This window comes from Patiria miniata, unplaced genomic scaffold (assembly GCF_015706575.1).
Source record: "Patiria miniata isolate m_02_andy unplaced genomic scaffold, ASM1570657v1 HiC_scaffold_25, whole genome shotgun sequence".
Taxonomy (NCBI): domain Eukaryota; kingdom Metazoa; phylum Echinodermata; class Asteroidea; order Valvatida; family Asterinidae; genus Patiria; species Patiria miniata.
Genome location: NW_024037064.1, coordinates 4868201 through 4889317, shown reverse-complemented (window position 1 = coordinate 4889317; position 21117 = coordinate 4868201). Strand labels below are relative to the sequence as shown.

The window sequence follows — 21117 nt, the reverse complement described above, 5'->3', positions numbered from 1 at the left end:
ACAAATGTGATACTAGTAAAATGGTGCTAAATTTATTCTCAAATTGTCTTAGAATGGGGGAGGCTGGGGCATGCCCCGGACACCTTATAGCAGGGGCACGCCTTTACTTCAATATCACCCCCCCCCCCCACCTCCATATCCATGCATTTCCTGACAGAGTTTCCGCCCCTGATGTCTGCAATGATGTACCCCAGACTAATGTTCTGCAAACCCAACCCAAAACCCAAACTGACCCTACCTGAAAACTGACCTAGGTTCAGTTGTTTTTCCATTAATTCAGTAGGGTCAGGTCTGTTTTCAGTTTTGATATTGCAAATTTTGGGTCGGATCGGATCGGTTAAGCCATCTTGTGAAAACTCTGAAATAGCCTGAAAAAACCGAAAACATTTCTATCATGCACAGTCTGTAACATGTATACCTACTGGTAGGTCACGTTAGGAGTGTTGACCGTACGGTATGATTCGTCACTGAGAGATGACTGCATGTATATAAACATTCACGCGATGCAGCTAAGTTCAGCCACAAAAAGTGGCCACAGTGTTCATGAGATATAGAACAATTTGCCAAAGACAGATATTTGGATGGGTTTTATTTGTTCGGGTCGGTTCGGTTTCAGGTCAGTTTTCCCTGAATTGTTTTCGGGTCAGGTCATTTTTCGATATAGTGTTCCAGGGCATGTTTGGCCTGCTCAACCCAACCCAATGTCCAATGTTAGTCCAGACCTCCAACTCTGAGACTACATCATTTATACATGTATCAAGACTGAAACTTAGACAAACTATGAAGAAAAGATGAATGATTTGTGAAATTTTGAACTTGTGAAATCTCACAGTTGTTTTGATGTTGGGGGGGGGGGGGTTAGTTAATGGCTGAACACCATCTGACTATTGGGGGCGCTGTTCAATAAGCATAATTTTGGACATATCACACAATAGCACTACATTCAATGTGGCATGATATGACCCAACCTCATTTCCATGGGTACGATCTTGCTGCGCCATGTTGTTTCCCATCATGCCTTGCGCAATCTTAACCCCTGGAATTGTGTAATTTAAATGTGTCAAATAGTGGCACTTATATATTACGACTGCAGTCGATGTATCTAACGTGCGACGCAGTGCTTAAAATATTGAATGAAGTTTTTTTTTCGAATCAATCCTTTCAAACATGAGGTTTCTACCTCGCGCTATTAAGCAAGGATTTGTATTTAAATGTACGCACCTCTTTCGTCCCTTTACAACCGAAGATATAGGTTTTTGGATGCGAAAAATGAGGCTCCCATAATGTTCAGGCATCACAGTTTTGTAGAAAGGCTCATCGTACTTGACGTGATGTGCCTAGCATGCAAGCGCATATAGGGCGTGCAGTTTTCGAAATAGGCACGCAGTATGCTCTGAATTGCCGGTCAGCGTCATTATGTTCATCACGGCCAAGGGTTAGTGAAGGAAATGCACCCATGGAGTCAATGCTGGATTTGACTAGGGCCCAATTTCGTTGCTCTGCTCACCACAGAATTCCGTGCTTACGATCACCATTTTGTGCTAACAGCGCCAGCAGAAAAAATGTTGTGCTAATCATGTAAGCACATAATCCTTATATACGGGATGTACGCATACGCAGAAGCCAAAATTCCAGGATAACGTGTGAAATACGCTTACCAAAAGCACAGAATTTTCTGCTATTGTAAGCAGGGCTAACTGCAAGCAGAGCCAAGAAATTGGGCCCTGCTAGACAATAATTACGTTATCAAAACCGAGTAACGCTGCTCATATTAGAGCTGTGAGGAGGTGGCATCTTCGTTTCCTTTCAAAATAAAAAAAGCAAAATGTTTGGGAAGGAGTTGTCTCCCCCTGCTGCCCCAGGGGATGGTAAAACTGAAAATCAAAAAACCAAATTGAATCCCATTCATCTAGACGTGCATATTGGGCTAAGTTACTCCTGTCCCTGGTGTCTATTAAATCATAATAAGTGGTGGGTAAAATGACAGATGCTCAATAATTAAGGGAGGGAGAGCCATCGCCAATAGAGGGCACTGTGACATTTTTAATTGTTGGGGGATCTGTTGAAAAGGTGAAACCATTGACCTTGTCGTGCGGCTATGAAGACTTGCAGACTGGTCCAAGAATTCTGAATTTTTTATGGCCAGCTGGAATCTACTCATAAAATTGACTGCATATTTATGTATCAAGCAAAGGTAATCCAAAAATAATTGATGAATGTTGTTATTGCCGAAACGTGGGAAAAATTAAAGTTATTAACACATTCAACCACGTGTGATAGTTTCAAGCAAATTCCACAGTGGTCCATTTCTGTTGTATGGTTCATCTGAGTTGTGGGATTCTGTTGGATTCAGGAGACTTCACTTTGTGGGTTTCTTTGGGGTTGAGGGTTCCAAGTGGAATAACAATAGATATTTCAAGGCTTGAGCGACTTCAAAGAATACAAGGAGTGGTGAGTGAATTCTTATTCTGAATAAATGAATGAATTTATTTCTGTTCATTTCATTTCAAACATTTGATTTTACAAGTCAATTTGAATATTTAATTGTTACAACAGACTTTGAAAAGTGTCATCAAAATGTAATAATTCTTTGCTGAAACTCAAACTGTATGAGGGGGTAATTCTTTCCTTTGTTTTGAAGTTTGCTGAAATTGCAACCAAATAGGTAAAACAATGAAAACAGAGGTCTGGAATTTAATTCTTGAAAAGGCAAGGACATTTCAAGGAGGTAGTCAGGCCAAAATCAAGGCAACGGAGGCCATAGCTTCCTGAAATTCAATACCATTGATTTGAACATTTGTTACAATGAGTGGCAACCTTTCACACTTGGGTCATTCTATAAATTTGGGGTCCAAAGTGTGACATTTTTCCCGTCCCTGTTACCTTGGTACTTTGTAATTTGCCATTCAAGCATCATTAAGAATGACTTCAAATGATGTTTTATTTGTTGGGTAGGTAGTTTGCTATTCATAATCACTCTTGGAGGATGACTGCTTTAAGGAGTGCATCAGAATGATACAATCATAGATGTCAGATGTAACAGGGACGGGAAAAAAAGTGGACCCCAAATTTATAGAATGACCCACTTGAAGAATTTAAACCTTCAAAGAAAAATAATAAAAATTCCCATCAAGATTATCCCTTGGGAGTAAAGTTTACACAAGTCTTTATTCTGTGAATTCAGACAGGAAACCAAATTAATAGGATAAGTATTTGTGCTCATCTTTAGCAGACATTTTGATGATTAAATGATCATCCACATTAGTGTTTCATTGATATAAATGTAAATGTACAAAGCTTGTAGATAATAACAGTAAACATAATTTCTATAAAAACTACAAAAAAAATACTAAACTCTTTTTTTTTAAGAAACTGAGTGAATATTAAAAGACTAATTTTTAAAGTAATCTTGATTAACTTTTATAGTTTGTGTATGCTTAAAGGTACATTGTGCATTGAATCATTTGCCTTTTACAGGGTTTTTATCTCCGAAGCAACAAAAGTGCTCAATATTTCATGTAGGATGCATAACACGCATTCTGTTCAAGTCTTAGCTGAGTGGCTACTATACATTTTGGAGAAAACAGAGAAAACATAATGCACAAGTCTTTGGATCTCGTAACTGGATTCTGTAGGCATTCCATTTTGAAACCACCTTCAATGTTTGTTTTCTGACAATATCATTTCAGATGGAATTATTTCACAGGGTATTTGTTACCAGTCCTATCTTCACTTTGAGGTTTCTGTCATTTAATCGGTAGGTACTTATCTGGGTAATTGCAAATGATCTTACATGGCTTTAAAAAGTGAAGTTAACAGGAAAACAGAATAATTAAAATTGTACAGGCTGTAATTTCTATAATCATAAAATGTAATATAGAGATAGCACAGTTTACAATGAGTAGATGTATGTTCTATTACGAACAAATTGAAGAATATACATAAAGGGAGTTTACAAAGTCTTGTTGTGACTACTAAGATCTACATAAAGTGGTGAATTGTTAAACACTTAAAAGTCTACTTGAACATTTAATTATTACAATAAGATTGATACTTTGCAAACAAATTCATAATTTTTTGCTGAAACCCAAACTGAAGTTGATTTTTTTTTATGATTTCCAAGTTTTCTGAAATTGGAACAAAAACTGCAAAACAATGAAAACAGAGATGTGCAATTAAATTCTTGAAAAGACGAGGAAATCTATTTGGTTTGTAAGGAAAAAACCTTAGATTAGAAATTTGCTATTTGTGTGGGACCTTTTCAAGGTGGCTATCCGGCCAAAATCAAGGCAACTTACGCCGTTTAGCTTTCTGAAATTCAGCTTCAGTCAAATTGATTTCTAATCATTCAAACTGAAGGGATATTTAACAGTCAAAAAAAAATGTCAACAAAATTTCAAATCAAGATAAAAACATTCTTGTAAACATGAGTCTTAATTCTGTAAATTAAGACAGGAAACTAAATTAATTTTCACTCGTTTTTAGCAAACATTTCAATTAGTAAATTACCTTCAATATACATGTAAATGCATCGTAAATTCAAATGCATAAACAGAAACTGCAAAAAGTAATGTCAAAGCTGAGTAAATAAAGGCTTACATATATTGAACAGTAATATGAGTACTAACTATCATGGTGATGCGTATGCTTAAAATGAATTCAAACAATACTATTTCACAAAATACTTGTAGTATGGTTACATCTCAAGGATGAAGTGGTTGTAAAACTGTCTCAAAATTTCTATTATCAAAAGTACAATATATAATGGACTACATGTACATGTAGATTTCATTAGGAACACATTTCAGAATCTCAGGGAGTTTACAAAATCTTGGCTTTGTCTCCAGCTTTGGCTTCTACTATGCAGATTGCAGAGCCTCTGATGAGGTCAAGATATAAACTTCATGAACAATGTCAACACAATTCTCCATTCTGTGAATGAAGATCTGAAACCACATTAATAGAATGAGCTTTGTCACTCATCTTTAGGATACATTTGGACAAGTCAATTGACTTGTAAAGCAGCGTTTTATTAATTAAATCTGTACATGAAACTGCAAAAAAGTAACCAAAATCAACTGAGTGAATAAAGGCTTATCATCTTGAACACTAATATGCACGTATTTGAACTGAGTAATGCATTATCTTGAACACTAATCCTAACACAAAATTGAACTGAGTAAAGCATTTGTAAAGTTATAATTATTCAAAATAAATGTTAAGAATGTTAAATCTCAAGAATGAAATGATCCTAAACATTTCTCTAGTCTTTGTTATAAAAGATAGCAGAATATATACAGCAACTTCCATCAGGAACAATTTAAGAATCTTAATTGTGTTTATGAAATCTTGGCTTTGTCCCTGGCTTTGACTTTGGGATTCATGATTTTTGTACGCTGATGTAAACTTTATATTGGTCCATTTTCTTCATTACAGACACCAAATCCTGTCACACAAGGCCAATGGATGGTTGGTGCATTTTCACTGAGTTTGAATGTGGTAGGATTCTTAGGAATCTAGAGCCAGAGATGAAGCGGAAGCCACAACGAAGCCGGGGTTTTATAAACACCACAGAAAGTTGGTAAGTATTGGATAGATTGATGGCAATCCATGTACTGGGTGAGGGAGGGGTGTTGGGTTGAGGAGGCGGGGGTCATTACATTCAAACACCTCAACACCCACTAAACTCCCCTCTCCTTTCAAATTTACCTTTTAATTTAGACAAACAATAGATTCAAGTCATCATGCATGTAAGATTAAAACAAATTGTCCCCCAATCAAATCTAATGTAGCTGTAGTCAAATCACTGTTTATATAAGACTTTGTATAGTAACAAAATGTAATTGATGCACTGTTTATTTAAGAATTTGTATGGTAAAATGGTTCACATCAGAGGGATCTGGCAGTTTGGATTTTTGAGGAGAGATGTGATATGACTGGGACATGAATGTTGATTGGTGCTGTAATAACTGGACAATTTCATCCTCAACATTTGCTGTTGGGATGATGATGATTGCTAGCCAATGTCATGTTGGATGACATCACACCTTGTGATACATCTTGATGAAGTAGTGTTCAGCCACTGCCAGCTGGCCATTGGATGTGAATGTGATTCCAAGTGGGAAACACAGACCCTGATCCACGCAATCAAGAAACCTGCCATCTTGGTCATAGTGGTGAATATGACCAGTGCCAGCTGCACCTTGGTCCACTGCAAGGTAGATGCCTGAGCTGTCACAGCATACACCATCACACCACACTGGCCCACCATTGATAGTTGGTTTGATGGTGGTGTGTATAGAACCTTTACAGTCGGTAATATCCACTTTCTTTGTGTGGAATCCACTGACCACAACTCTATCAGTGTCGTCATCAACAGCCAGGAATTGAGGTGGAGTCTGCACTGGTATGGTGTGTAGGATCTCACCATCAGTGGGTCTGTGTTCAGTCCACACCATTCTTTCTATGTCTCCTACTAAAATAATACCGTTTGTCCTGACTGTTGTGCTCTTTAGGTTCACTTGTGTCTCCTCAAACTCACTCGGTGCTACCGTTGGGAATTTGAAGTCAAGAGTGTTGTCCTTCATGTTGAACACCTTGACATACTTGCTTCCATCTTCCAACACAAGCAAGCGTTGCTCAGGATTGTGGATGGCTGCAACTGCCAGTGGACCTGTGGGTAAAGAAGAACTCAAATGTAACATATGCACAGTATGTAAATGCACTGTCACTATTCTCAGTCCCCATGAAATACAACATACCTAATGAATACATGGCCTGCCTCAAAGCCCGGTCATGTACAAGTAGTACATCAACATTGTGTTGTCTCCAACCACCATACATGTTGTGAATAACTGGCACGTCTTGGAGACTCTGTTTGCAAATACATGAACATGTGCCTGTACCTGTACCTCGATGTACATGTACTCTCTGTGCTATTCTCATGGTTCAAACCTTACAAATATATTTAGTCTTGTATTTAACTGTTTATTTTTTAGCTAAAAAAAGTTATTAGATTTTCAAATGAAGCATTGAACAAAATATAGAGCAATTTTTAGTTATCAAAAGTTTAAAACTTTGAATTAATAACTCAGTTCTTGCAAAGTACACTAATGCCTGCTGTATGTCAGAATTTACTTGAGGTTTGCATTTGTCTATAAAAAATGGGTGGTTGGGCGTGAAACTATGGTACAGTACATTCGTCAGTTGTATGTTTTAGAGAGAAAAAAGGAAGAAATGAACTTAAGCATTTTTAGTCCAAGCGTTCAAAAACTATTATTTACTTGTCAAGTAACTTCTGGCTTAAATGCATCTTTTCCAAAGTTTCCCGACATTGACTTCTAGTCTGATGAGGTCAGCATTATGAAATTTGAGAAAGTATTTTTATTGTCCAAAGAATATTTATGAGCAATTTGAAAAATTGTTGACAAATGGTCTTTAAATACCAAGAAAAAAAATATAACTTATTCAAACATGCCGCTAGAGCTTACTTAAGCTACACTGGTGCCCTCATGGTTTTTATTGGCTGTTTTGGCAACTGGCCAAAACAGCCTTGTTTTCGTTAAGATTTTTTTTTCTTCTTTTTTTCCAGTCATTTTTGCCCATAGCATTTGTACAAGTTTTTTTGTTACTGGCACTTTGGCCTCTAAAATCAACCGGATTGCCTTTATACTCGGCACACACTTAGACCAGCATCATGTGTCACGTGACGTCACATTATATGCAATTTTTCTGTTGTGACCATTTTCTAGCAGAATTCGGCTAGATCTGACAGATGGGCTCTATCTCCACAACTGCAGGTCCGATTGGGTTGAAAGTTGGTATTTACCTAGACCAGGATGTCTTATAGATGAATACTCGACGTCATGACAACGTCATCATGTGACATATGACGTCATATAAAATAAATATATTTTGAAGGCCTATATCTCCTGAACTACCGTACAGGTCCTATGGGGTTGAAAGTTGGTATGTACCTAAACCGGGATGTGTTATAGATGAAAATTGAAGTGACGTCACGATGACGTCATCATGGGTCACGTGACATCACGTTAAAGATTAATAGATCTTTGAAAATCTATATACAATCAACCGTAAGAGACCTGAACTTGACGTTTACAGGAATGGATAGAATAATCCAGGGTCTTCATTTTTTTTATATTATGTGCAAAATCACGTGACCCTTCCTTCCGGTTGAACCGGAAGTGCCTTGAAATTTAAAATTGGTGAAAGATGTGAACTTGCTTTCAACGATGTATGCTATGGCTTAGTTGTTATTTACAAACAAAATATAGTTATAGATGAAAATTGATGTGACGTCATCATGACATTATGACGTCACATGTGATGTCAAAAATCAAAGCCCTATGGGAATGTAATCACATATTATATTCACTAGTTCCTGGATGTAACTTATACATGAAACTTTCCATGGTCACTTGCCACAAAAAAAATCCAAAACAGCCCTGTTTTTGTCCACAAACATCAGTCTAGGTTTCTTTAAAGTTATTTTTTTGTTCTTGTTTTTTTCTTTTTCAGACTTTTGTCCATAGCATTTGTACACGTTTTCATTGTGCCCAGCACTTTGGGCACTAAAATCAACCCGATTGCCTTTGGCACACGCTTAGACCAGCACCTGCTGCTGTGTCATCATGACATCACCAGTCACGTGACTTCACAATATGGGTTCATATTTTGAAAGCCTATATCTCCAAAACTGCAGGTCCGATTTGGTTGAAACCTGGCATGTACATTTTTAGAAAGGGATGTGTTATAGATGAAATTTAAGTGACGTCACGATGATATAAATGTGACGTTACGTTATAGATTAATGTATGTAGATCTAATCTATGAAAATCAATATAAAATCAACCGTGAGAAACCTAAACTTGAGTTTTGCGGGAATTGATAGAATAATCCAGGGTCTTCAATTTTGATATTATGCGCAAAATCACATGACCCTTCCTTCTTGTTGAAACTGGAAGTGACTTGTAATTTGAAATTGGTTAAAGATGTGGAATTGCTTTCAATGATGTATGTTGTGGCTTGTTTATTCTAAATTAACGGTGACGTCATGAAATGTTAGAGCGCCCTCTAGCAGCAGGTTGTTATAGTTAATTTCAGATGAAAATTAATGTGACGTCATCAGGATGTCATTACGTAACATGGGATGTAATAATTTAAAGCCCTATGAGACTGTCATCACATATTTATATGCCACAATTTAGTATACCTACATCCTTCCTGGATGGTCTTGAAAATATGTCACATATGTCGAACAAAAGTTACCGAAACAGCCCTGTGTTTGCCCACAAACATAAGTCTAGTGTTATTTGTCATTGAACATTTCCTGAATAAGTTTTATTGTAAACTGCTTGTGTTTTCAAGTTACATTCATTATATTTTTAAAATTGTTTTAAATTTTATTTTAGCCACATCCAACAGCGCAAGCGCCAATAACAGGATGGATAAATGGAGAGAAGACAATGAGAAGAAGTTACAGTTTTAGAGGTGGGAGGAAAAGCCCAGAAGAATATTCTGGGGAAAACCCACGGAATCAGGTAGGGACTGAAAACCCAATCCACATATTGTCCTAGGCGGGATTCGAACCCAGGTCACAGCGGTGGAAGGCGAGGAAAGTACCGCTACGCCAACCTGACTCCCCGATCATTGCATATCCGGTAACCCTGGAAGCAAAGGTCAAACAGATTTGTGCCTGGGAGTCAAATACGATGCTCAAGGCAATTTCAATGTCTACCACCTCACATCAAAAGAACCTTATAAATCTGAACGTTAATGTTGTCAAGATTTGACATTGAAGGGGCACATTGTCCTGAAATAACAAAATGTTTGTTTTAAAACTGTTCAAACAAGTTTAAACAAGCTTTATACTGTATATGTGTCCATGATGTCAGACGATTTCAATGTACACAAATATATGGTATCCTGTGTGTGAGACTATGTGTACGTGTGCGACAGGATTCACGCTGCACCTAAACAGCTCAATTTTGAGAGTCAAAATTTATGACCCCCGAAATTCATTCTTGCAAGAATAACACACACACTGCCAACTTTTAACCCTAACCCTCAGGAAGCATGCATCCTCTTTCAAAATCCTCAAAAAAATTGCACTTCATGTTCAAATGAAGGATACCCAGCACCTGAATCCTTCAAAATTGTCAGACAGTCCTGCCTCAAAAATACATCCATCCTCAATCCTCCAAAATCCTCTTCTTCTTCAAACACCAGTCATCCTCAATCATCCAGGAGGGTTTAGGAAGGATGTTTGTGTGGACGTTAATATGCTCTTTGTAGCCCAATGGGGTGCTTTCCAGGATGCAGTATCTCTTTAAATCACTCTTTATTTGATAATCTGTGACGTCATTGTACATGTATATCACCATTTTTGTCACATCTTTGTACAACAGTGCATGTTTTACAATGTTTTGTCTTCATACAATGTACTTTGAACCGTAAGGGAGAAATTCCATTGGTTTTAAAACTCATGCTGCTTTCGCAGTATTTTGAATTCACCAAAAACTTTGACAGTTAACCCCAGAAGGTTAACCCCTATTTTGCTTGGTCTTAAAAAGACCAAGCAAAATAGGGACAATAAAGGGTCCCCAATTGTAAGCAAATACACACTTGGGTGTGTGTGGGTAGGCCTATTTTTGTGTTTAATGGCACACTGCGGTATTTTCGTAGGCCCCAAAATTTTGTGTACAAAAAAAACAATGTAGGCCCCCAAATTTTTCGTAGGACCTACTTGTACATGTAGGCACAGTGCTTACTGTGCCTATTGGGTTATCTGGGCCTGCATTATTGTCCATAAAAAAGCAAAGCACCAACACGAACACTACAGAAGAACAAAGAGAAAACCGAAGGCTGATCTTGATGGGGGCTTAATAAAGGGATCAGGCCTAGAACACTCTACTCACAGGGCAGATTGGTTTCTTTGTGAAACAACCTAAAGGTAACTTCGCTCTTTTCTAAAGGTTACAGACCCCCTAAATAAGAATGTTTTTGGTGACATGAAGAGTTAAGTTGCTGGGAGAACAAAATCAAATTTGCACTGCCAGCGCATCAATTCCTTGCCAGTTTTTTTATTGGTTTTCATTCTCAGTTGTCAGATCTGCATGTGCACATGGAAGACTTAATTTCCACACAATTATGAAAGTTTGTGTTGATGGACATGTGCATGAAAGAAACTTACGTTGTAGGGGAATGGTTCCCTTGTGTTGTCCCTCATTGCTGCAGATGACCACTCGTTTGTTCCTATAGTCTGCCACAGCAATCTCACCAGGTTGAGTAGCAGTAATATCTACAACCCCATCAAACTTTCCTGGACCACTTCCTCTTTTACCAAACTCACGTAGCATCTCCCACTTGCCTTTGACGGCCAGCTTGCCCAGATTGATGTCACCAATCCTCTGACCCGGGGTGAAGCTCAGATATGAAAGCTTGGGATCAATCTGGGGAGGAGTTTGGCTCTTTGCTGATGATAGGAAAGAGGGAAAGCAAATCAGTGTCAGATGCAGTTATAATGATATCCTGGGATGTCCCTCGCGAATGTTGTTTACTTTGTAGCATCAATGTCAGTATTGACTGATGCTTATCATATGTTCTGTTGCGATCCTGCTGGAGTTGTTTGTTTTGTCAATCATCTTTGTTTCTTGAGTTGTTATCTAAGCTCTTATTTTATCCGCTTTGTCTGTTACAGCTTTCACAGTCTTTGTGACGTTCTGTGTAAACCTCCGCTAATTAAGCTTGTGGTGGAGTGGACAAAGAGTGTTCAAATCTTTTGATGTCTGCATGGGCATCAATTGGTGGGGGGTCCCCACTTTTTAAAGTGGTGGGGATGTCGTTTTCCCCTCCCCCACCACCACCCCTTTCCTGTCTGCAAATAAATGTTGTAAAATACGTATAGCTCAGAATATCTGAGTCAATGATTTCAAACTCAACAATTATGTTAAAATGATGATCTTGTGCTCAAAAATTGGTTAAAGTATTCAGCATATGCCTCAGATCAGATCACAGAGCATCTAGAATGCATAAATATTTTTTTTGGGGGGGGGCCACGCCATTAATTATGTTAAAATGATGATCTTGTGCTCAAACATTGGTTAAAGTATTCAGCATTTGCCTCAGATCAGACCACAGAGCATCTAGAATCCATACATTTTTTTGGGGCCCCCACGCCATTAGGTTTTGCTCTTTGCGCTCGCATTTGTTCTGGTCAAAGTATGTCCCCCACCCCCCTCTTTTGAGTAGCAATTGACGACCTTGGATGTCTGTGGTGAGACAGAAGCCTGTCCAGAGTCAGTGTAGTGATGTTTTGGTTTACAGTGGTTTACTACAGTTACAAGCTCAGCAGAGTATCTCTCACATGCCACCCTTGTGTTTCTGGCATTTAGACTCATCTTCTTCTGGTGTCTGTTTCACTGAACTAACCACCTTTTCTTGGTGTGAGACCTCCTCAAATATATCCCCATCAAATGGAAATTTGTTTTGAGGCCTTGAATGCGTGTCTCTGATGAGAGTACTGTCTCCAGTCAACACAAAGGGCAAGAAATCTTTGGTTGACCTCCATATACCGGCTGGTGTAGTATTTCTTCAGACATTCTGCACAACAGCTGTGCTGGCAATTCTTATGCTGTTTATATATCTGCCATGACAGATGTCACACTCGATGTTCTTTAGAGCTGTAGCCATTTTATGGGTATCCAAAGGGTATTTAAAAAGAAATTGGAAAGGTTATAATACAGCGATAACTTATTTTATAATAAATTAATAATGCACTGTCTATGTGAGTTTCAACCGGGCATAACAGACCAGTACCGGTATTTGTTTTCAATTGCTATTTTGTAACCAGAGAAAAGTTAATCAAGACATGGAATTAAAAAAATGGTGGTTGTTTTGTGGCCACTCATGTTATTACTCAATAGGTTTTGTTGGAACATTACCACTGTACATACTCTACATTTTGTTGTTTCAGGCAAACTGTGATTTCCTACTCTTGTATCGGTAAGCTAGCATTTAACCACATTCAAAATACACGAATGTAACTGACAACATTTGCTTACATCTTTTACATTCCCACCAAATCACTTAAAAACAAATTTTTCCAATTTGATGCAAAGAGCACAAATAGTTGAGGTGTTTGATGGGATGGATCCAGTGTACACCAGATTTACAAATCGCCCAATGGCAACTTTTGGCCTGGCTTAAAGCAAAGCAGAAGCCTGCACTTCTGTTGTGATGCGCAATATTGACGGTGTCAGTTGGTGCAAATTGAGCAGAACTGGCAGACACAGTAGTGGCCGCCACCGGGACCCACAACTCCATGTCCTGTGGCCCCCCAGGAACATCTCGGGTTAGCCTCTTCGCGCAGACAAAACTGTTCCTCCTCCACGTGCCATCCCAAGCCCCTAAAAAGGCAGGCAGCCATCCTCATTGTCTCCACATATTTGATCTGCTCACCTACGCGGAGAGGGTAACGCACCACATAAATGGCCATAAAAGTGTGGAATGCTGTCAGCCATTTATCGATATCAATTTTGTTTTTCACGGGGAAATCTGGTTTGCAGACGATCGAGCCATTCTCAAGTGCCAACTTCGGGATTCTCTCATGGATGATGACTAGAGAAGTCGCGGCTGTGTCATTAAATAAAAGCAGCAGATCAACGTACCTGTCGCTTCATATTTGTTTCCTAAACATTAATCGGGACTTGATAAATGAGGGTGCTTTGCCCTGACCCGACAAGTTCTGGTCTGGTCTAAGTATAAAGAATGGGAACTCAGTGCCGAGGCCGGTACAGGCTGGCTATTGCGAAGGTGAGTGACAGAAGTGTCATGCCTCGTATTACTACCAAATACACTAACCTGATCAGCCGTGTCTGAGTCAGTAAGTTAGAAATGTTCAGTGTTCATGGTAGGCAATGCTAGAGCCTTAGACTCACCCTGGATTCGTCGTTGGCGTGGTCCACTTCCCCTACTCGGTCCAGGAACTTGGTCAAGCTTCGGCTCCTCTGCTCGGTCCCAACCTTGCTGCTGGCATCCCACTTCCGGAGTCGTTACATCCTCCAGCTGTGACTGCCGTCCACGCACTCCTGACTGGATAGCACACAAACGAGGTGACCGGCGCAGCTTCCTGGCATCCTTCCCTTTCCCGGATGCTTGAGCTGAGGCTGACCGATTGGCTTTAGGCATCTTCAAAGGACAAGGAAACTAAAACACGTTTAATGGGAAAATGAAAGCTGAGAAAACATGGATGGCGTACACTTCAAAAGAAAATCTAAAGATGAGAAAATCAAAATTGAAAGCTGAGAACGTGAATAATGTTTCCACATTCATTTGCTGCAACGAAGTAGGCCTCACCACACGGCAACAGCCCAAGCATTGCCTCTATCCAATCACGTTACTCCTGGACTAGCCAATCAAACTTGTTAATACATTTTCATAAGCCCCAACCCATTCCTTAGGCAGGAAACCAGTTTGTGCAGAGTGTAAGAGAATTTATCGTTCAGTTGATAAAATTAATTCATCAATACTGCACTGTCCGTGTGAGTTTGGGCAAGAAAGACCAGTATTTCTTTTCAATTGCTTTTTAGCAGTCAGACAAAAGTTATCCTTTTTGAAACAGGACATCAAATAAATCCTGTCAAATTTTGAAGAGCTCTGACATTTTGAAGTGCTCTGATGGTTTGTTTCCACTCTTGTTATTACTCAATACTAGTAGGTTTTGTTGGAACATTACTACTGTGTGTACTCTTCGCATTTTGTTGTTTCAGGCAAACTGTGATTTCCTAAACTTGTATCAGTAAGCTAGCATTTAATCTCATTCAAAATATTTTCTTACCTTTTTTGAATCCCCAGTCTAATCTATTAAAGATGATGTTTATCACGTAAAGAGCACAAACAGTTGAGGCTTTTGATGGGGCAGATCTGGTAAAGATGGCGCTGGACAAACACAGCATCGTTATCAAGTCGTGTGACATGGTTTATATATATAGAGCTTGGGATTTTTGTTGTGCTGCATACGTATACATGTACAATCTGTATATATCGGTTTATCTGTGTACATATTTACTTGACACTTGAGTTTTGGACCTTAGATAGGTTCATGCATTCTATTTATATGTACATGCTGCACTTTGTAAAATTTCAATCGCATACACCTCACATACATTTAATTCCACTCAGTTTTTTTTTCAACCATCAAATAAAATAAGCTGTCAAAATATTTTAATCAAGTCCTTCATACATGTATTTCTCACACACAAAAGTTTCTTTAATCTTGTAAAAATACTGATCAAGAATTTTCAGTCTATCTGAAATTGGTCCATGCATATCCGTGCTACTGGGGGAAGTTGAGTGTAATGGAGTACGACAGAATTGACTGTACATAAATTTATAAGGGGCGACTATGTCCTGATCAGTTGGAAACCAAAACAAATCAAATGAGAGGAGTTGCCAAAAGTTACCCAAACAAACAGTGGTACACCCAATGGGGAGGGGTGGCTTTTAAAAAATAAATAACAGGACTGTGAAAAGTTTCGAATTTTCTTGGCTCTGTACTTAAAGATTCTAATTGAAGAATGTAGCTATAAAGACCATTGTTGATTATAAAATGCTATATAAACCAACTCAGAAGGATATGAAAACTGTCAATTCCAATCAATAAAAACAGTAATGTAAAAATAGACTCCTGTGATTTCTAAACCCAATGGACATCCATGACATGCAGATTAGTAAAATTTTTGTTGTCATCCAGTCCAGAGAATATTTTCCTCAATAAATCGTCTCGGTTTTCTTCTAAATATTTTCCACAGGGAGCAGCAGTGACTGGATCCCAAGTAGCAACTTAGAGGACATACCAGGCACAGCTGCAGCTAACAGGATGCCTAACTTCCCCCATCAAGACACTGTCAAGAGAGGATGGCTTTCAAATGAACAAGTAAGCATCTCACCCCTCCACCACCCCCGCTACACTCAATCAGCATGCGTTCATCAGGACTTGAAAACTGTTTACACTCAGGAATGAAGGAAGGGAGAGTCATCGCCAATAGAGGGCGCTGTGGCATATTTATTTGTTGGGGGATCTGATGAAAAGGTGAAACAACTGACATTGTCAGTGGCTCTGAAGACTTGCAGACTGGTCCAAGAAATCTGAAATTTATTTGACCAGCTGGAATCCACACATAAAAGTGTCTGCCTATTTTATGTGTCAAACAAAGTAATCCAAAAATAATAAGTTGATGAATATGTAATTGCCAAAACTTCTAGAAAAAAGTTCGTCACACAGTCATTAATAGTTAAACACGTGTGAAAGTTTGAACCCAATTCCACAGTTTCTGTTGTATGGTTCATCTGAGTTGTGGGATTCTGTTGGATTCAGGAGACTTCACTTTGTGGGTTTCTTTGGAGGTCGAGGTTTCCATGTGGAATAACAATGTAACAATTTCAAGGCATGATTGTTCTTTTTAATTTTTAGATGAAGAAAAGAGCTACTACATACAAAGAACTTCAAAGAACTACAGAGTGGTAAGTGAATTCTTATTCTGAATAAATGAATGAATTTATTTCTGTTCATTTCATTTCAAAACATCTGATTTTACAAGTCAATTTGAATATTTAATTGTAACAACAGAGTTTGAAAAGTGTCATCAAAATTTAATAATTGTTTGCCGAAACTCTAACTGCATGATGGGGTAATTCTTTCATTGTTATGAAGTTTGCTGAAATAGGTAAAACAATGAAAACAGAGGTATGGAATTTAATTCTTGAAAAGGAAAGGACATTTCAAGGATGCAGTCAGGCCAAAATCAAGGCAACAGAGGCCATAACTTCCTGAAATTCAATACCAATATTTGAACATCTGTTAAAATGATTGGCAACCTTTCACACGTGACAAATGTTTAACCTATCAAGAAAAATTGAAATTTCCCTCAAGATAATCCCTTTGGAGTAAAATTTACACAAGTCTTTATTCTGTGAATTACCAACTAATAGGATAAGTATTTTTGCTCATCTTTAGCAGACATTTTCATGATTAAATGATCATCCACATTAGTGTTTCATTGATACAAGTGCAAATGTACAAAGCTTGTAAATAATAACAATAAACATGATTTCTATGAAAAACTACAAAAATGAAAAAACAAATACGAAAGCTTTTTCTAAAAAAGAAACGGAGTGACTTTTTATAGACTAATTTTTAAAGTAATCTTTATGAATTTTCAAAGTGAAGTGTACATGTATGCTTAAAGGTACATTGTGCGTAGAATCATTTGTTTTTGCAGGTTTTTTTTTCTTTTCCGAAGCAACAAAATTGCTCAATATTTTAAGTAGGCCTATGGCGCATAACAAGCATTCTGTTCCAGTCTTAGCTGAGTGGCTACTATGCGTTTTGGAGAAAACAGAGAAAAAATAATGCACAAGTCTTTGGTTCTCGTAACTGGATTCTGTAGGCACCCCATTTTGAAACCACCTTCAATGTTTGTTTTCTGACAATACCATTTCAGGTGGAATTATTTCACAGGGTATTTGTTACCAGTCCTTTCTTCACTTTGAGGTTTCTGTCATTAAATCGGTAGGTACTTATCTGGGTAATTGCAAATGATCCTACGTGGCTTTAAAAAGTGAAGTTAACAGAAATACAGAATAATTAAAATTGTACAGGCTGTAATTTCTATTATCAGAAAATGTAATGTAGAGATAGCACAGTATACAATGAGTAGATGTATGTTCTATTAGGAACACATTTAAGAATATACATCAAGGGAGTTTACAACGTCTTTTTGTGACTACTAAGATCTACATATATACATTGGTAAATTGTTAAACACTCAAAAAGTCTACTTGAACATGAATCTTTACAAAAAGATCGATGATTGGTGTTTTTTTTTCATTTTTGAAGTTTTCTGAAATTTAAACCAAAAATGCAAAACAATGACAAAAAGAGAGGTGCAATTAATTTCTTGAAAAGACAAGGAAATCTATTTGGTTTGTAAGGAAAAAACTTCGATTAGAAATGTGCTATTTGTGTGGGACCTTTTCAAGGTGGCAGTCAGGCCAAAATCAAGGCAACTGAAGCTGTATAGTTTTCTGAAATTCAGCTTCAGTCAAATTGATTTCTAATCATTCAAACTAACAGTTTGAGAAAAATGTAAACAAAATTTCAAAACAAGATAAAAACATTGTGATAAACATTAGTCTTCATTCTGTAAATTAAGACAGGAAACCAAATTAAATTTCTTTCATCTTTAGCAAACATTTCAATGAGTAAATTATCTTCAAGATATGTAAGTGCATCGTTAATTCAGATGTGTATTAAAACAGAAACTGCAAACAGTAATATAACAACTGAGTAGCTACACGTACATTGTAAATGCTTACATTGAACAGTAATATGAGTACTAACTATTGTGGTGATGCGTTTGCTTAAAATGAATTTAAACGATATTATTTCACAAACTACTTGTAGTATGGTTTCATCTCAAGGATGAAGTGGACTTACTGTCTCAAAAGTGCACATTTTGTTCCTAATGGAACAAAAGTACATGTACAATATATACTGGATTACCTGTAGATTCCATTAGGAACAAATTTCAGAATCTCAGGGAGTTTACAAAATCTTGGCTTTGTCTCCAGCTTTGGCTTCTACCATTAAAAGCCTCTGATGAGGTCAAGATATAAACCTCATGAACACTGTCAACACAATTCTCTATTCTGTGAATGAAGATCTGAAACCACATTAATAGAACGAGCTTTGTTACTTATCTTTAGGATACAATAAAGGCTTATCTTGAACACTAATTGAAAACTAAATTCAAAAGTACATTGCATTTCGGTTTAATTAATCAAAGATCATTTAAAGAACGTTCAAGAACAAAAAAATGAAATGATTCTATAAGTTTCTCAGATCTTTGTTATGAAAGATAGCACCATGTACAGCAAGTTCCATGAGGAACAAATAAGAATCTTAAATGTCCCCGTAAGAACAATTTGGGAATTTTAATTGTGTTTGTGAAATCTTGGCTTTGTCCCTGGCTTTGGCTTCAAGCTTCATGATTTGTGTTCCCTAATGTAACTCCAGTACAATATTGGTCCATTTCCTTCTTAAAAGACACCAAATCCTGTCACCCAAGGCCAATGGATGGTTGGTGCATTTTCACTGAGTTTGAATGTAATATATAGGATTCTTATTAATCTAGTGCCAGAGATAAAACGGAAGCCACAATGAAGCCTGGGTTTCATAAACACTACAAAAAGTTGGCATTATTGGATAGATTTATGGCAATCCATGTACTGGGTGAGGGAGGGGTGTTGGGTTGAGGAGGCGGGGGTCATTACATTCAAACACCTCAACACCCACTAAACTCCCCTCTCCTTTCATATTTAACATTTAATTTAGACAAAACTATAGATTCCAGTCATCATACATGTAACATTAAAATCCCCCAATGAAATCAAATCAAATGTAACTGTAGTAAATACACTGTTTATATAAGACTTTGTATAGTAACGTGTGACATGTGATTGATGCACTGTTTATTTAAGAATTTGTATGGTAAAATTGTTCACATCAGAGGGCTTGGCAGTTTGTGTTTGTCGTTGGATTTTTGAGGAGAGATGTGGAAAAAGTGGGACAATGTTTATTGGTGCTGTAATGACTGGACAATTTGATCCTCAACATTTGCTGTTGGGATGATGATGATTGCTAGTCAATGTCATGTTGGATGACATCACACCTAGTGATATATCTTGATTGAGTTGAAGTCAGCCACTGCCAGCTGGCCATTTGATGTGAATGTGATTCCACGTGGGTTATACAGACCCTGAGCCAGGCAATCAAGAAACCTGCCATGTAGGTCATAGTGGTGAATATGACCAGTGCCAAGCACACCTTGGCTTACTGCAAGGTAGATGCCTGAGCTGTCACAGCATACACCCATGCAGTACCCCACTGGCTTACCATTGATAGTAGGTCGGATGGTGGCATTTGTTTTACCTTTTCTATCTGCTATATCCACTTTCCTTGTGTGATATCCACTGACCACAACTCTATCAGTGTCGTCATCAACAGCCAGGAAGTGAGGTGGAGTCTGCACTGGTATGGTGTGTAGGATCTCACCAGTGAGTCTGTGTTCAGTCAACACCATTTTCTTGACATCACCCACTAATATTGTTCCTCCCTTTCTCACTGCTGCACTGCATAGGTTCACTTCTGTCGTCTCGACCCAACTCGGTGCTACTGTTGGGAATTGGAAGGCAAGAGTGTTGTCCTTCATGTTGAACACCTTGACGTACTTGCTGCCATCTTCCAACACAAGCAAGCGTTGCTGAGGATTGTGGATGGTTGCAACTTTCCATGGACCTGTGGGTAAAGAAGAACTCAAATGAAACATATGCACAGTATATTAATGCACTGTCACTATTCTCAGTCCTCATGAAATATAAATACCTATGATAATCTACCTATAATAATGAATACATGGCGTGCCTTAAAGCCTGTTCATGTAGAATTAATAGGCCTACATGAGCATTGTGCAGTTTTCAACCACCATACATGTATAATTGTGAATAACTGCAAAATCTTGAAGATACAGTTTTGCAATGTCTTTTATAACGTTGGTGCACTCTCTGTGCTATTCTCATTGTTCAAACATAACAAAAATAGATTAGTCTTATATTTAATGGTATTGCTATATTTTTTAGCAACAAAAAGGTTGCTTAATTTACAAATAAAGCATTGAACAACATAGACCCCGTTTTTAGTCAAATAATTTGAAAACGGTATAATAATAACTCAGTTTTTGTAAAGAGCGCCCATCACAAAATTTTCCAAGATTGTTGCTTATCGGTACATCACAAAAGCGTCGTAGACAGGATCTAGTGGTATCACCTCATATGAAAGGGTTGGTAGCTTAGCAATAGCAGGATGGAAGAGCTACAAGAACAGCGGAAGACCCTCACTGCCAAACTGGACGAGCTGGAATCCAAGGGGACGAAGTCAACAAAGCTAGTCGTTGTCCCAAGGGACAGGGCTACTAAACTTTCGGGACGACCCAGCTCTGACCGGGACCCTGAGGTAATCGAGTGGGCCGAGGACATGAG

The 21117-nt window shown here is 38.0% G+C and overlaps 1 protein-coding gene across 1 annotated transcript; it reads right to left on the bottom strand.

Annotated features, from left to right (window-relative positions):
* Positions 1 to 6306: 6306 nt before the first annotated feature.
* On the bottom strand, positions 6307 to 14216 carry LOC119732857 (E3 ubiquitin-protein ligase TRIM56-like). The gene is made up of 4 exons (XM_038206459.1): positions 13959 to 14216; positions 11213 to 11494; positions 6428 to 6673; positions 6307 to 6329 (listed from the first exon to the last, which is right to left on the bottom strand). The coding sequence occupies exons 1-4, from the start codon at positions 14206 to 14208 to the stop codon at positions 6307 to 6309; spliced, it is 801 nt and encodes a 266-aa protein (XP_038062387.1). The 5' UTR covers positions 14209 to 14216.
* Between the last annotated feature and the right edge of the window lie 6901 nt (positions 14217 to 21117).

Excerpts from the sequence above, each read along its gene's own strand:
- LOC119732857 (XM_038206459.1), bottom strand. The coding sequence starts at position 14,208 with ATGCCTAAAGCCAATCGGTCAGCCTCAGCTCAAGCATCCGGGAAAGGG. Across the intron at positions 6,674-11,212 it reads GGGAACCATTCCCCTACAAC|GTCCACTGGCAGTTGCAGCC; the intron begins GTAAGTTTCTTT and ends CTTTACCCACAG. Across the intron at positions 6,330-6,427 it reads TGAACACAGACCCACTGATG|AAAGTGGATATTACCGACTG; the intron begins GTGAGATCCTAC and ends TTCCACACAAAG.